The 18,277-nt window shown below is 32.7% G+C and overlaps 1 protein-coding gene across 1 annotated transcript; it reads right to left on the bottom strand.

Annotated features, from left to right (window-relative positions):
* Positions 1–7,570: 7,570 nt before the first annotated feature.
* On the bottom strand, positions 7,571–9,943 carry LOC145326796 (uncharacterized). The gene is made up of 2 exons (XM_080170209.1): positions 9,861–9,943; positions 7,571–9,479 (listed from the first exon to the last, which is right to left on the bottom strand). Exons 1-2 carry the CDS (start codon positions 9,875–9,877, stop codon positions 7,709–7,711), a joined length of 1,788 nt encoding a protein of 595 aa, XP_080026335.1. The 5' UTR covers positions 9,878–9,943; the 3' UTR covers positions 7,571–7,708.
* Between the last annotated feature and the right edge of the window lie 8,334 nt (positions 9,944–18,277).

Genomic DNA, 18,277 nt, shown 5'->3' with positions numbered 1-18,277 from the left:
TTCAAGATTGTTTTTGCAGTTATTTAATAGTTATTTCTCGCATCATATTATAAACAGCTTTAGGCGGATATAAAATGTACAGTTATAAGAATGCCGAAGGACCGGGCTAAAAAACTGGTTTTAATCTTATGATTGTACATTTTTATATTCGTAGAAAGCTGGATATAATACGATGCTAGACATTGTTTTTTCTTATGTATGAAAATCGGTTCTAATCCACTGGATTTGAATCTGATTCGCATGAATACGAGAATTAGTTATTTCTTTCATCGTATTATGAACGGCTTTCCGCGGATATAGAATGTACAATTATAAGATTAAAACTAGTTTTTTAGCCCAGAAATGCCAAAGGCACGGGCTAAAAAAATTAGTTTTAATCTTATGATTGTACATTTCTATATTCGTAGAAAACTGGATATAATACGATGCTAGACATAGTTTTTTCGTATGGATGAGAACCGGTTCCTATCCACCGGATTCGAATAAATCCGAGAAAAATTATTTCTGCAAATCAATGTGTTGAGTCTGACTGTTCAATGAAAATCTAAAAGTTAAGTTAAAGTTGGTCATGAGAAGTTTACAGTGAGTGATATTTTAGTGGATTTGGGCGTATGATATCTTGAACTATTCACCCTAAGAGTTGAATAACCTTCCCTGTATTTTTAAGAAGCGCTACTGCATAATTAAGTATGTAGTGCTGATTATCTTCAGCTAGGTTTCAAATACTTAGATTGGAAATGATAATCCTTGATAAGCTTTGTGTTTGTATTAAGCTGTTAGTATTCTGTGCAATATTTCAAGCTGACCGTAATGATAACATCTCACTAGCCTAGACATTTGTATATCCTGTTTAATGGCAAGAATTAATGGGGACCTTTCTAGTCTGCTTGCTAGCATAATGCTTTCTGGTCATTTGTAATGACTTGATTGTGGTAATATTTCCGATCCTATTTGCTGATATTTAAGACCCAAATGCACAAGGTGGGGACATATAATTTTCGAACACTCTTCCTCCTTTATTGTTTTTACATTAACATGGCAAGTACGTTACTTCCTACAACACTTGAGCATCTCGGGGAAGATTGCAGGATTATAATCTGACAAAGGGGGAGGTAGGTTGGGTTAAGATTCCGCAAAAGTGTAAGTTTTAAGGCTTAACAGTATTAGAACGATAATATTCACCAAATATGTGTATTCCTTATTGAATAGAACCATAAACAAATTTTTTTATATCTAGTGAATATTATCGTACTACTACTGTTTTAAAGCCTTAAAACTAACACCATTACGGAATTTTAGCACAACTTACCTCCCACTTTATACAGCAACTAGCGGTTTCGCCCCTAGCCTCTAGGGGCTTTGCCCCAAGAGGTTTGTTTAACCAATTTTTTTATTATTTAAATTTAAAAAGAAAAGAAAAAAATGGGGGTGGTTAGTTTGTTTTAAAAAGAAATATTTTTTTTGGGGGGGGGTTCGCACCCCTCAAGAAAATAGCTTAAAACCATCACAGGACCAGTAGGTATATAATATTACCTGAAGTGTAGAGCCCAATCGGTTCAGTGGTTACTGAGATCTTAAGCTTCAGACAGACAGACAGACGGACAGACAGACATCGTACTACTTTGTATTTTAGACTAGCGGCTTTGCCCCTTGCCTCTAGGAGCTTTGCCCCAAGAGATGATAAAAAAATTAAGGCGAAATACGTTAAAGGACCAGGGAAATCTTCAGCAAAAAAAAGGACCAAGGAAATGTTCTGCAAAAAAAAAGGACCAAGGAAATGTTCTTCAAAAAAAAGGACCAAGGAAATGTTCTGCAAAAAAAAAAGGACCAAGGAAATGTTCTGCAAAAAAAAAGGACCAAGGAAATGTTCTGCAAAAAAATGGGGGAGGGAGAATTTTTTGTTTTTTGGGGGGTTGGGGGTGTCCCACCCCCCAAGAAAATAGCCTAAAACCACCACAGGACCAGTTCCCTCAAGAGTAGAATCCGATCGGTTCAGTGGTTACACGGAGATCTTAAGCTTCAGACGGATGGACGGACAGACAGACAGACACCAAGCTACTTTGTATTATAGACTATCGGCTTCGCCCCTAGCCTTTAGGGAATTTGGCAAAAGAGATATAATTACATCTTCTATTACTTACCCAGCAGAACGGATCGCAAATTTTCGCACCTACCCAGCAGGAAAAATTTTTGCGATTAAATAACGAATTCACAAAATTCGTAAAAAAAAATGAGGGGAAGATTTTTTTGTTTGGGGGGGTTGGGGGTGTCCTACCCCTCCAAAAAATAGCCTAAAACCACCACAACCAGTAGTTATATTCCCTGAAGAGTAGAATCCGATCGGTTCAGTGGTTACCGAGATCTTAAGCTTCAGACGGACGGACGGACAGACAGACATCAAGCTACTTTGTATTATAGATTGTGAAACAAGTATAAGAGATATAAGAAGGATCCTCTCCTTGAACCGTTCTTCACCATATAGAGCGTATTCTTAGCAACAGTTCAAGTCACTTTTATGCATCATTTCAAAAATTGGATAATTCTTTACATTACATTCTTTTTCTAACAAGAATGCCAACTTCCATGAAAGCGAAGGACAAACTTGTTGAGTTGCAATGATATCAAAAGCAGAATTTAAATGTAAGAGTCTCATCAAAATTGTGAGGTACTTTAAAAAACTGCTTAATTTCAAATACAATGTACTGTTTAAATATTACATTTTTAGGACTTGAAAATTGTAATTAGTTGTCCTAGGTATCAGTATTCCAAAAATCAAATAAATAAGCTCATTAAATCACATAAAAAATAGTTAGGTATAAAAAAAATCAACACGTTTTAAATGGACACGATTTAAAAAATTGTACCCAACTAGTGTGGGAATCACCTTACCAACTTTGAAAACGATAGGACAATCTTATCCTATCCAAATTAACGATAGGATAGAATAAAAAAAAGATTTGTACCAACATAAATTTGTTGATGCAATAAGCCTGTAGCCGATACTTTTAATTCTTTTTAAAATTAATCTAGGGTCAATTAGCTTCTATTCTACTTAATATTCACTAGTCAGACAATTATACCTACTATAGGAGATTGGTTAAATAAATTACATTCAAGGAATAATATTAACCAGAATTAACTTTATACTAGCTAAACAGATGATGACCTTAACTGTGAAATACAAAATTACTCATTCAGGATACAAAATAAATATTTATTGAAAAAGTTTAACCACACAAATTAAGATTTATTTAAATAAAAGATTTTTTAGGGCCAGATACTCAAATTAAGATCTAAAATCCCCGAGATCTAAGCTTTAGACTGACGGACAGATATGATTAGACATTAAAGATAAATAAGTATATTGTATATTTTAAAAAACGTAAAACTATCAACATGGTTACATTTCCAGTTTTAAAATCGAGGGTGGGTGAATAATATATTAACAAACGAGGCATTATAAAATGAGATATATAAAAACAGGGCAATAAAATAATTCGGATCATGGGAAGAAAACAGAGTAGCGAGTTTCATCTTATTTTCACAGTAGCTTTTGATAGGTTATTTTAGGTTAGGCAAATGTTGATGATTACTCCGCAGGGCTAGAGCCCCCGCAGTGGCTAGAAATATGAGAAAAGCTAATGTGAAAAAAAACGCTACTTCCTTCCGATTTCTTTCCATGATCCAATAATTCTAAGTATCTTGAATTTCAATTTATGATGAACAATGTCAATTATCTCATATCTATCAAGTAAACTGTCTTCTTTATTTAATATTTCCTCTTTTATATCTTCTACTTTGATATTTGTACTATCCTCACTTTTAATAAAGAGACAATTTTCCTTAACAACAACTTTATCATTTACTTGCAGATATTTATCACATTCTAATTTGTGCTTATCTAAAGAACTGGCCAAGATGAATTCCTTCCTGCATAAATCACATTTAAAGTTCTTTTTAGGAAAATGCATTTTCTCATGAAAATCAAGCTCATCAGTGGAATAAAAGAAAAAAGGTCCACGAAGTGTATTTAAAGAGTTAAGGTACTTAGAGTAGTGAACTTTCATATGTCTTAGTAGAATATATTAGGCATTGGATAGATATGATTATGTGTTAAAGAACTTTTAACATTGACCTAACCAAACTTTTTTTATTTGACAATATCTAAAAAGGTTTAAGTGATTTGCCACATAAATTACATGAGAATGGTCTATTTTTTTCCTAATGTATACCCAAAACACCAGTATTAGAGAATGAATTGCTGCATATTTCACAAGAGTTGTAAAAAAAAATTGAACAGGGGTTCCCCTTGAGGCTAGTTACTTAAACAAATGTAATATAAAAGTTTTATTGCAAATGTCACATTCAAATGGTCTTTCTCCGGTGTGTATCATTTGGTGTTTGTTCAACGATACAAGCTGAGGGAAAGACTTATTACAGATATCACATTGGAACAGAGTTTCACCTGTGTGTGTCCTTTTGTGGCTAGTTAATGTGTGTGCACGAGCAAAACATTTGTTGCAAACCTCACATTGAAAAAGCTCCTCTCCTGTATGAACTTTGAAATGTCTTTGTAAATCACTATTATGAATGAATGCTTTACCACAAGTATCACATGGAAAAGGTCACTCTCCTGTATGTATTCTGTTGTGTATCTCTAAGTATCCCGGTGTAGAGAAAGATTTATTGCAAACAGTACACTGAAATGGTTTCTGGCCTGTATGAGTTCTCATGTGAGTTGTCAGCGCGCTCTCACAGGGCAATTCTTTGTTGAAAACTTCACATGTTGGAGTTTTAATCACGTTATTCATTTTAATCAGACGAAAAATCAGCTGAAATAAGAAAATCTTTTAAAATTAAAGTATAGGAACAAGTAGGGTAAAGCGTGGCGAAGTCAGTAGCGAGGCGAAGTTAGTATTTTTCGACATACATTCATTAAATGACCTTTATCTCCATGTTCTAATCGACTGACAGAAAAAAACATGAAAAAAAAAGTATTACAGAAATTTTTGTGAGATGAATGATTTACTTATTGGATCTCAAAGTCGTACGAAAAAAAATCGATTTTTTTAAGGTAAGAGCTAGAGCTTAGACGTCTTCGGGGGTCTTAACAAGCATTCAATGGGCTATCCATTTCCGTTGAAATCATAAAAAATGCTTTTTAGGTTTTTTCAGAAAATTGCTTTTTTATACTACCTAACTTTTTCAATTTTATATAAATTCTATAAAAAGTGAAATTTCTCGTACTTTGAAAAAATTAATTTTTTTGTTGAAAAAAATGTTCGATTTTTATAAAAATTTTTGAGCATGCTCTTTATTACATTAAGCAACTTTAACCTTTGGGGTATGCTGTAATTAAATCAATATGTCATAGATTTTTGGAAGCCTGAAAATCGACCACCGACTTCGCCTAGAGCGGGGCGAAGTCGGTAGACATTTTTAGGTCCAATTTTGACAAACGTCCTAAAGTCCTAGGATAATGTCCTTCTAGGACCTGTTAGGCTTTTCCGAGATTTTTCTAATGGTCTTGGTCCCATTTAAAAATAATAAGGGGGGGGGGGCGGATGTGCCACTTTTTGAAACCAAAAGTAAAACACGCATGATCTCAGCCCATAAAAGAGTTACAGCTCTAAAATTTGGCACAGCAATTTCTTTTGTGGAGAACAACATGGAACTGTGAAGAAACGGTGGCGGAACCGCCGCTCCCGCCGAAAATTGCCGTTTTCCCGCCGATTTTTTTTTGCCTTTTCTCGCCATAATAGACAATTTTGAATCATCTGAGATAAACTTTTTTTTTCATAAAAATTTTCCCTTATATTTTCACGTGAAACTTGTAATATGTCAAACATGTCAATATTTAAAAATATTTAAAAGTGTAAAATCTTTTAAGTGTCAAGTGAAAATATATGGGAAATTTTTATAAAAAAAAAGTTTATCTCAGATGATTGAAAATTGTCTATTATGGCGAGAAAAGGCAAAAAAAAATTTCGGCGGGAAACGGCGGTTTTCGGCGGGAGCGGCAGTTCCGCCGCCGTTTCTTCACAGTTCCATATTGTTCTCCACAAAAGTAACTGCTGTGCCAAATTTTAGAGCTGTAACTCTTTTATGGGCTGAGATCATGCGCGTTTTACTTTTGGTTTCAAAAAGTGGCACATCCGCCCCCCCCCCTTTTTTACCCCCTTTTTTTTCAAAAAACCGAAAAAACACCCGATAATAATAAATAGAAAAAAAATCGAGTTTGTTCTACCTATAGGGATAGGAAGGATTTTGTGGAATACTTTGATCAAATAAACTTAATGATTGATTTAATATTAACTTATGATACATAGCATTATAGGTAGAATTATGCTATACTAGGCGCTACCTCTCAAGAACGGGTGACTTAGTATTGCTACCACGAGAGATATGGGTTGAGCGACAACGTTGCAAGGACAAAAAAAATGCAGACATTAGACACCCAAAACAAGAAATATTTACCTATAAGATAAGAAGGAAGCACATATTTTTCAGGAATTTAGACACCCCTGTTGTAAAATAAATGTTAGGGGAATATCAACATACCTCTTATCCAACCTTTCCTACCCCATGCAGACTCCATATATTTACGAAAGAATATAAACTATTATTTAAATAAATTAAGAAAATAAAGCACTAGGACGTTCGTTTAAGGCAAGAAATAAAAACATCTTTTTTAGATAACAAATAATATTATGGTATGATTATTGTTACAAGCTATTTTCTGACCAAAAATAGAACCCTCTAGTTGCGAAAGACTAGCCGCTAGTTATGAGTATTACCTAAATATGTTAACATTAAGAAGTTTTAAAGATGTTGTCTCTCTATAACAATAGGTAGGTACAGTATTATTTTTTAACATTTTTAATCTGAAAAAAAAATATTTTAACAAATTTAGTAGGTATATTCAATTCCCAGATAAAAATACTTTCTAATGTTCTCCTGATCTACATATTGAATCAAACTGATATCTTCCATAGGTAACATTAAATAGCGGAGCTCTTAAACATAAACAATGTAATAGACAAAACAAACCTATTGTAAAAAATAAATGTATGCTTAGCCGCTCCAAGGGTTTATTACAAAATAAAAACCTTAATGACTCTTACATAAAAAAAAATCAGTAGGCATCAATTATTATCTGTCATTATATAAAAGTAACAGGATGTCTGAGTGTATGTGTGTTTGACTTTGTAGCGAAGGATCTCGCTAACTTATAAACCTGTTTGGTTCTCTTTTGTAGTATTAGGACCAGAAGGATCAAAACTACTTTGGCTAAAATTAATTTAGTTTAAAAAGAAACTGTAACTACAGAATGATTGATATATTTATAGAAGAAAAAAAAATATTCAATATAGTCGTTTGGACGTATAGAACGACACTAATTAAAGAAATGCTTTGCATTAAAAAGTGTAGTTATATTGTTATGTTAAAATTAGATCCAAAAAAATACCTACAAAATTGTAAACAAATAGTAGTCTGCTTACAAATAATATGAGACTACATTGACAAATTTCCCCTCAAAAGGTTAGAAAGAAAATAAGCCTTTTTATTCTTAGATAAACAAAAAAGTGTTTTAATTGAAATAAATGTTTTGTTTAGCTATCTTATTCCCCTTTATTTTTATACTTTTTCACAATCAACATTGGAGAATAAGATACGATTTTTCATCTCATATATTACTTCTTTTTTCTTAAAGAATAATTCTCTCTTCTCTCTCATTTGTATTATTGTCAGTTTGTATATTGAGAGGATCATCATCAAGAGTTGATTCTTCTTTAATTTCTCTTTTAATATTGTCTCCACAATCTATATTGGAGATTGGATTTTCCATCTCATCTATTTCTTCTATAATATAACTAATTCCATTTTCTTTCTCAGGTATATTATTGTCATTGTGTAATTGTATATTGAGAGGGTCATCACTAAGAGTTGATTCTTCCTCAATTTCCTCTTTAATATTATTTAATATGTTTTTACTAGAAATACAATCTATTTTGTGCTTATCTAAGGAACTGCTTAAGATAAAACTCTTGTCACACAAATCACATATAAAATCCTTTTTAGGAAGGTGTTCTTTTTCATGTGATTTTAGTTGGTCTATAGAAGAAAACGACTTTTGACAAAAATCACATTTTATATCTTCACTAGTTACTGAATGTTGGTTTTCGGGTATGGTTAAGTTTCTATTATAGGTAAGTGATTTTTCACATGATAAACATTTAAAATTGTGATAAGATCTACTTTGATTGTTATCACTGTGAGCCTCTTTATGTTTTAACAGGTTATCATGGCAACAGAAAATGCTATCACAAATACTACACTCATATGGTTTTACTGCTATGTCAGTTCTATCCTTCTCATTTATTCCAGTGCAACATGAGGAGAAAAATTTATCACAACTTTTACATTTAGATAGGTTTCCAACTGTATGAATTCTATGGTGGGACTTTAAAGATTCACTATACATGAAGGCTTTATTGCAAATCTCACATTTGTATGGCTTTTCACCTGTATGTATTCGTTTGTGTATTTTTAGATCTTTACTCGTGATATATGTTTTATCACATTCGTTGCATTTAAATGGCCTTTCACCCGTATGAATAAATTGATGACGTTTTAAATTCCTCTCCATAGCAAATGCTATATTACACATTTTACATTTATATGGTTTTTCTCCTGTATGAGTTCTATAGTGGTACTTCAAACGTGTACTGCAGGTGAATGCCTTATTGCAAAAATCACATTTAAATGGCTTTTCACCAGTATGCATCATTTTGTGTTTCTTTAAGTGACAATTTCTTCTATAAGATTTATCGCACATGTTACATTTAAATGGTCTTTCGCCTGTATGAATCCTATAGTGGACCTTCAAAACTATTTCTTTAGAAAACGCTTTACTACATATGTCACATTTAAATGGTTTCACCTCTGTATGAATTTTTTTATGACCATTTAAACGGCCCAATGAAAAAAATGCTTTACTACAAATCTCACATTTAAATGGTCTCACATCTTTGTGTATGTTTTTGTGATTTTTCAAATAATTTTCATTAACAAAGGCTTTATCACAAAAATCACATTTAAAAGGCTTTTCCTCTGAGTGTATTAGTTTGTGCATTTTTAATTTGATACTTTGACTAAAACCTTTTTTGCAAAAATCACATTTGTATGATTTATCTTTTAAATGCACACCTTTATAGTGGATATTTAAAGTATTACTGCAATGAAAAGATTTGCTACAAATATCGCATTGATATGGCCTCTCTCCAGTGTGGGTTCTTTTATGAATTGTTAAGGCACTATTTTGAGAATAAGATTTGTTGCAGACATTACACTGATATAATTTCTCCCCTGTATGTGTTCTCATGTGAACTTTCAGTGCACAGTTTTTGGTAAATGACTTGTTGCAAACGTTGCATATGATTTCCTTCTCCATTTTACCTCTTTGTAGCGTGTTACGGCTGAAAAAATAACCATTAATTGAAAATGAAATAAACTAAAATATATATTTTAAATACACTGTTGATTTTGCATAAAGGGTAGACCGCCCTCCCCCCCCCCCCCCCCCTCCAATAATAATCGGGAAGATATTAGGTTCGAGTTAGAGTAGCGTGGGGTATAACCTGTCACTTTTTTGTTTTTTCATGAAAAAAATATTTCTAAAAACTTTTTATAAATAGGTATTTTTGGTGCATACGATGGGGTAGGAAATAACGGAGGTTTCTGTCATTAAGATCTCGGAACTAGAAGTTGGTCAAAAATCGATTTGAAGAGAGGCGGTTGGCACTGACCGGTTAGGTATACTCCAAGCGTACATTCCAGCCACTAGTTATGAATATTACCTGGATAAGTTGAACATTAAGAAAATTAATATGTTATAACTGAATGTAAATCAATACAGAATCATTTTTAACATTTTATATCTGAAATAAAATAATTTTAATAAAACTGAAATTTTCTATCATTATATAAAAGCAACAGGATGTCTGTCTGTATGTGTGTTTGTAACGATGGATCTCGCTAACTTATTAACCTTTACCTGTTAGGTTCTCCTTTGCAATAAAACTCTTGTTAAGACCAGAAGGTTTTAATTTAAACTAGTTATGTTGAATAAAATTACCACATTTGATTTTAATTAAAAACAAACTGTAATAACAGAATGAATGATAAATTGTATAAAAATATTATTTTTACGGTCGTATAGAACGATTCTAATTATAGAGAACTAGCTAGAATAGAAGCTTTGCTTCAAAAAGTTTATATTAGTATGTTAAATTAAAATAAATACAAAATTGTAAACAAATAGATGTCTGCTAACAAATAAATTGAGACTAAACCCACCATGACAAATTTCCCCACAAGAGGTCAGTAAGGAAATAAGCTTTTACATTCTTAGATTAAACAAACCGGTTTTTATTTGAAATAAATATTTTTTGTTTATCTGATGTACCATTTTTACATATTTTTATGTTATGTTTATTTTTATTGTTAAAAATTTTACGGGGAAAAATATTCACAGAAAATGTCTTCACTAAGAAAGCAATTTAGTACCGAATAAGCTCTGTATTAAATTTTCCTCTAAAAAACTTATATATTAACTTTGAAAAAATGAAAATATTATGCTTTAGGTATTATTAAGATACAAAAATTAAATTGCGTGAAAATTTTTAAAAATATTTTTGTAAAGAGTTATCATATCAAATTATTAAATATTTAACGGGGAAATTTGATCATAAAGGTTTTGTCCAAGTTTTCATAATTTTTAGCAGACATAATTTTCTCAATTTGTTTACCACCTTTCCAAACACAGGAAAAATGTAAAAAAAGGGTTTCGCGGTCTTAAAAAGGAAAAAGTGATATATTTTTGTGCTTTTTTAGTTTATAGTATCGTAGCTACACTTTAATTTGAAATGTGTGTCTAATGTTGGAAACGTGAATTTCTCTGCTGTGATTAAAGATAGATGTCTTAATTTTATTTGAGATTCCAACTCTATACCATATATAAAAAGCATTGAGTGTCTTTTATGACACTGTACATCTTCTCTATAACTGACTTTGTCTGTTTGTCCAACCATGATAAAATTGTTTCTTTGTAATAACAGCCTAATAAAATTTAGTATCTAGTAATGTTGAATACAAGAAAAATTCAATAGCATAATATAAATCTAAAAATTAAAGTTCTTTACTTATTTATGTTTTTTTTCAGAAAGAGAGTTAAATGTTTGAAAAGATGATTATATTCCAATGATATACAATTACAAGTAGATAGAAAGGTAAATTAACATACATTATTTCTTTGTTGTTATAGCAATTGCAAAACTATTGGGGATAAATTTTATTGTAAAAATATTATTCACTCATTAATTTGGATTGATTTATCGCCTTCATGCAGTGAACTATTTATGTTGTCTTATTTCTATTAAATATATCTTCTCTTTTATTCGATAAAAAATAAATTATGAAGAAACATTAGAACCAAATAATTAGTGTATAAATTATTCGGTTGTTTTTGGAAGTTATTGTTTAAGGACTTACAATAAAATTTGGATCCTATATTCTAGAACAAAATTCCCTAAATAGTATACCCTAACTTTAGCTATATGTTTACCTTAAAACATTCTGACCAATAATTAGCAGTAAAGTGCAGACTCTTCTTTGATATAGTTGTTTCAATGTAACAATGTTATCTATATCATTTTAATTAAAATAAATTATTTTTTTTAGATGCAATGTTTGAAGATCAACTTTAATTTGGACAATAATCAATCTGAAGTTACAAATATGTAGAAAAAAACATCTGATATTAAGAAGACACCTTTTAAAAGTGTGATAGAATCATAATATATACAATGAGTTCAGAAAAAGAAAAAGAATTTCCATGTGAATATTGTAATAAAGTTTTTAGCAGAAACTTTAGTTTAACTGAACACAGACGGATTCACACCGGAGAAAAGCCATTTTCATGTACAGTATGTTCAAAAGCATTCAAGACAAGCGGCGAACTTAGAAGACACAAAGTAATCCATACAGGGGAAAAGAATTATCATTGTGATTTGTGCGAAAAATCCTTTGCCCATAATTATGATTTAACTAAACATAGAAGAATTCATACCGGCGAGAAACCATATTCCTGTGAATTATGCAACAAATTTTTCAAGTCAAGTTCAGAATTATCAACGCACAATAAATCAGTGTTACATGCAAAAATGTTGTTATTTCAAGAAAATGTTCTTAAACATGGGACTGCTGCGTTTAGTCCTGATATGGTGTTTAGAAGGAAAAATATATTTGTGCAAAGTAATATTGAGGACCAAAATGATGAAAAAAATGTATCGGGAACTGAAGGGAATAATTCAGAATTGCCTTCTTTAGGTGGGAGTGAGGCTGAAATACCTTCACTTCAGCTAGAATGTGATTCAATTGAAGATAATATTGGACAAGAAAATAGTATTAAAATAGAAATAAAAGGAGAAGATTCTTTAAACAAAGAAGAATTTGATTCAGTAATGGATCCGCTTGGTGTCGAGTGTAATGTACAAATAACTGTTGAGAAGCCATATTCTTGTCAGCAATGCAACAAGGCATTTGCACATGAAAGTGCATTATCAAGACACAAAAAGATACATTCGGGCGAAAAGCCATACTCATGTGAGCCATGCAATAAAGTTTTTCTAGATCTAGATAGGTTAAATAAGCACAAAAGAACATCATCACATTTAAGCAAAATTAAATATTTAAAGGAAAATAATAATGCTATGGCTGATGGCTCTGATAATAGTTATGAATCTAACCAGGAAAATACTAAAAGTGAAACTTCAATTGCGGATTTTCTGTCCGTTCAAATGGAAAGTGAAACAGAAGCAGATTTTATTAAACAGGAAATTAAAGAGGAAGAAGAAGGAAATGACGAAGATATGAATGAAGATGATAAACCATATTCATGTGCCGAATGTGGAAAATCTTTTGTTCAAAAATTTAACCTTAAGTGCCATAAAGTAACCCACACTGGCGAAAAGCTTATAACATGTAATTTATGTGAAAAAGTTTTTGCAGATAAGAATAGGTTAAAGACACATAAAAAGACTTCCATGCACTTACAAAAAGTGATCCAAGCTGAAAATTCAGGGCTAGCTGATGGGGATATTGCTGTGAAGCTAGAGCCACTTGATGATGAAAATTTTGATGAAGAAGACTATGAAGGGTCATCAACTGGTGAAAAAATATTTAACTGCACTGCATGTGAAAAGTCATTTCCATATTTTAGCATGTTAAAAAGCCACATGCATTTGCACACAAATGAGAAACCTTTTTCTTGTGATATTTGTGGTAAAGCATTTACACAAAAACATAATCTAACTCGTCATAAAAGATCCCATACTGGCAACTGGCCATTTAAATGTGCTCTATGTGATAAATCTTTTGACAACAAACAAAAGATGACAAAACACGAAGCAACTTCTTCCCACATAACTAAAGTCATGGCAGCTAATAGATTTATCGGGGCTCCATCTACAAGCACAGGTCTTCTTGGACAGGGCGAGAAAAATATTCAGAACGAAAACACCGACGAAAAATTTAATTGTACTATTTGTGACAAAACTTTTCCATATATCAGTATGTTTAGCAATCACATGCGGAAACATTCAGGCGAGAAGCCATTTGCTTGTGATGAATGTGGAAAGGCGTTTACGCATAAACAAAACATGGTACGCCACAAAAGAATCCATACTAGTGATTGGCCATACTCATGTGGTTTATGCAATAAATCCTTTGAAAATGTGCAAAGATTGAACAAGCACAATACAACAGATTCACATTTATTAAAGGTAATGTTGGCTGACAGAGCTGTTGTGGCAACTTCCACAGGCTTTGTCAGCCTGGACGCACCACCTGAACATGTATCTAGGAATAATGACAATGATAAGAATCCAAATCAACAGTTTCTGTTTAATCAGATGGACAGCGGGACAGATGAGAGTGGATCTGATAATGCTAGTGATAGCGACAATGAAAGTAGGGACAGTGATTAAGTAATAACAAGGATCAATAAACTGTGAAATGCCAATAAAGCATGGACAATTTTGTCCGTAAGTAACGCAGCAACATCAAGTTAACAATGTCAATGATCACAATAAAAAAGCAATAACGTTGAAACGTTAGGTAAGGAATATTAAACTTTTTTTAAACATAGAGGATATATCAAACAGTGTCTATGATGCATGTGTATGTTTTGTAATATGTGTGTAGGTATGTTGGATAATGGATAATTTAAAGGACTGACGAGCGTATTGAACCAAATTAGAGCGAAAAACAAAATGTACCTAAATCAATTTGGCTTTAGTTTGCATGGTATATTTTATTTTTTAATACAGCCGTTTTAGTTATGGAGTTGACCAAATTATCTTCTTTTAATTTTTATTATTTGTTATTTTAGATAAACACAGGAAAACATTGTATTTTATTAACAAGCAATTATATTATTAATAATTTTTTATATTATGCTCAGTTGTGTGTCCTATACTCTTTTGTTATTTTTTAAAAAGAAAATAGGTACCTATTATACTTTTAAAAAGTTAAAATAATATCATCTTTTGAATTAGTACCTAGGTAAATGCTATGATTTTTATTTGTTTATTTTTTATATATTACTTCGGCTAAAATAAACTGCTTTGTATACTTAAATTTTCAAAATTATAAAAAGTATTTAACATTTCATGTAAATTGTCATTTATTTATTCGTTGTTAGTAGTGCAGTTATATAAGGGGGGGGGGGGGTTAGTAATGACATCTATTCGTAAACCGTGAGCAAAATGGTCTAAATATTTAGCTAGACCCTTCAAACTTAGTATATAAGCCTAGTCCTATAGGTATTACATCTAAATGGCAAAAAAATCCAAAAAAATTTGTTTTAAGGTTAGGTTAGGTAAGAAAACCCTGCGGAAATGGGGTTTTTAGGCTTTTTTTGGTCTATTTTGATGTGGAAACTTACCTTAAATTGTTTTTTCTTAGGGTTTTAACTTAAATACACTGTGTCTATTCATATGGACATTATTTAAGATGGTTCAGCAAGTCTTGGACCGATCCCAGGGGGCTCTGTGCGTGGCCCGCAGGGGTTAAGTGCATTCTTCCCAATATATTTGTTGTGATACATCAAATCATAGGTTTTTTAGGTCAAGGAACTCAAATTCAGAGCTAAAATAAGCATTAGACTAATCTGAAGCTAGCCCCAGCGGGCTAGGTTGGTGGCCTGCAGGGGTTAAGTGCATTTTTTCCAATATATATCTTGTTATATATCAAAATGTAGGTTTTTTAGGTCAAAAAACTCAAATTCGGAGCGAAAATTAGCATTAGACTAACCTTAAGCTAACACCCCCAGGCTAGGTTGGTTTTCTGCAGGGCTTAAGAGCATTTACTTAACCTAACCTAGAAACTTACTCATATTTTTACAAGTTTTTTTTCTTGAATAAACTATGTCTATTAATGAGGACTTTATTTAAGATGTTCCAGCAAGTCGGGGACCAACCCCAGCGGGCAATGTGGGTGGCCCGCAGGGGTTAAGTGCATTTTTCCCAATATATATGATGTGATACATCAAATTATAAGTTTTATAGGTCAGTAACTCAAAATCAGAGCTAGAATTAGCATAAGACTAATCTAAAGCTAGCCCCAGGGGGCTAGGTCGGTGGCCCGCAGGGGTTAAATGCATTATTTTCCAATATATACCTTGTTTTATATCAAAATATAGGTTTCTAAGGTCAAGAAACTCAAATTCAGAGTTAAAATTGGCATAAGACTTACCTGAAGCTAACCCCCGCGGGCTAGGTAGATTTTCTGCAGGGCTTATGTGCATTTTACCTAACCTAGAAACTTACTTATTTTTTTTTTTTTTTCTTTGAATAAACTGTGTCTATTAATGAGGAAATTATTTTTGATAATCCAGCAAGTTGGGAAACGACCCCAGCGGGCTAGGTGGGTGGCCCACAGGGGTGTAGTGCATTTTTTTCTAAAGTATGTGTTGTCATACATCAAATTATACCTAGATTTTTTAGGTCAAGAAACTCAATTTTTTTTATCTCATGAATAGACACAGTTTATTCAATTAAAAAACCTTTAAAAAAGTAAGATTCTAGGTTAGGTTAGGTAAAATGCATTTAAGCCTTGCAGGCAACCCCCCTAGCCCGCAGGGGCTAGCTTCAGATTAGTCTGACCCTAAAAAAAACAAGAAATGTTCTAGGTTAGGTTAGGTAAAATGCACTTAAGACTTAGATTAGTCTGATGCTTTTATTAGCTGTAAATTTGGGTTTCTTGACCTAAAAAACCTATACATCGATGTATGACAACATGTACTTAAAAAAAAAATGCATTTAACCCCTGCGGGCCACCCAACTAGCCCGCTGGGGTCGGTCTTCGATTTGCTGGATCATCTGAAATAAGGTCTTCATGAATGGACAGTTTATTTAAGAAGAAAAAAAAATTAAATGTAAGTTTCTAGGTTAGGTTCGGTAAAATGCACCTAAGCCCTTTGGGCAACCCACCTAGCCCGCTGGGGTTAGCTTCAGATTAGTCTAATGCTTATTTCAGCTCTAAATTTGAGTTCTTTGACATAAAAAACCTATAATTGGATGTATTACAACATATATATTGGGGAAAATGCACTTAACCCCTGCAGGCCAACCACCTAGCCCGCTGGGGTTGGTCCCCAACTTGCTGGATTATCTAAAATAATGTCCTCATTAATAGACACAGTTTATTCAAGAAAAAAAACAAAAAGAATAAGTAAGTTTTTTAGGTTAGGTTAGGTAAATGCTCTTAAGCCCTGCAGAAAACCAATCTAGCCCGGGGGGGTTAGCTTCAGGTTAGTCTAATGCTAATTTTCGCTCAGAATTTGAGTTTTTTGACCTTAAAAAGTTATATTTTGATATATAACAAGGTATATAATGGAAAATAATGCATTTAACCCCTGCGGGCCATCGACCTAGCCTCCTGGGGCTAGCTTTAAATGAGTCTAATGCTAATTTTAGCTCTGAATTTGAGTTACTATCATAAAAACTTATTATTTGATGTATCACAACATTTATATTGGTAAAAAATGCACTTAACCCCTGCGGGCCACCCACCTAGCCCGCTGGGGTTGGTCCCCGACTTGCTGGATCATCTTAAAAAAAGTCCTCATTAATAGACACAGTTTATTCAAGTAAAAAACCTGTAAAAATATAAGTAAGTTTATAGGTTAGGTTAGGTAAATGCTCTTAAGCCCTGCAGAAAACCAACCTAGCCCGAAGGGGTTAGCTTAAGGGTAGTCTAATGCTAATTTTCGCTCAGAATTTGAGTTTCTTGACCTGAAAAACCTACATTTTGTTATATAACAAGATATATATTGGAAAAAATGCACTTAACCCCTGCGGGCCACCAACTTAGCCCGCTGGGGCTAGCTTCAGATTAGTCTAATGCTTATTTTAGCTCTGAATTTGAGTTCCTTGACCTAAAAAACCTATAAGGGGGGAGGCGGATGTGTCACTTTTTGAAACTAAAACTAAAAGTCAAAGAAACTCAACTAAAAAAAGAGTTACAGGTCTGAGATTTTACATGGCAGTTACTTTATAGGGTTACAATATGGAACAATGAAGAAACGGCGGAGCATCCGCCGAAAACCGCCGAGAAATTGCAAAAAAAAATTCGGCGGGAAACGGCGGTTTTCGGCGAATGCGCCGCAGTTTCTTCACAGTTCCATATTGTACCTCTTTAAAGCAACTGCCATGCAAAATCTCAGACCTGTAACTCTTTTTTTAGTTGAGTTCCTTTGTTGACTTTTAGTTTTGGTTTCAAAAAGTGGCACATCCGCCTCCCCCCTTTGATGTATAAGGAAAGTTTCCACATCAAAATAGACCAAAAAAAGCCTAAAAACCCCATTTCCGCAGGGTTTTTTCTTACCTAACCTAATCTTAAAATATTTTTTTTTTATTTTTTTGCCATTTAGATGTAATACCTACCTATAAGACTAGGCTTATATACCAAGTTTGAAGGGTCTAGCTAAATATTTAGACCATTTTGCTCACGGTTTACGAATAGATGTCATTACGACCCCCCCCCCCCTTAGGTTCATCACGCATGTCCGTCACTTTTATTTTTTTAAAAAAGTATTACTTCTCTGAATTATTTGTTTACTGCCCTATGTATCTTCTTTTAAATATCAACATATTTTTGCTGCGCTAGTTATGGATATATAACTATTTTTTAAAGATAGGTATTGAACAAATAT

This window comes from Acartia tonsa, chromosome 8 (genome assembly GCF_053477335.1).
Source record: "Acartia tonsa isolate MP-2025a chromosome 8, ASM5347733v1, whole genome shotgun sequence".
Lineage (NCBI taxonomy): Eukaryota > Metazoa > Arthropoda > Copepoda > Calanoida > Acartiidae > Acartia > Acartia tonsa.
The sequence above is the reverse complement of the archived record's forward strand: the minus strand, read 5'-3'. Positions and strand labels throughout refer to the sequence as shown.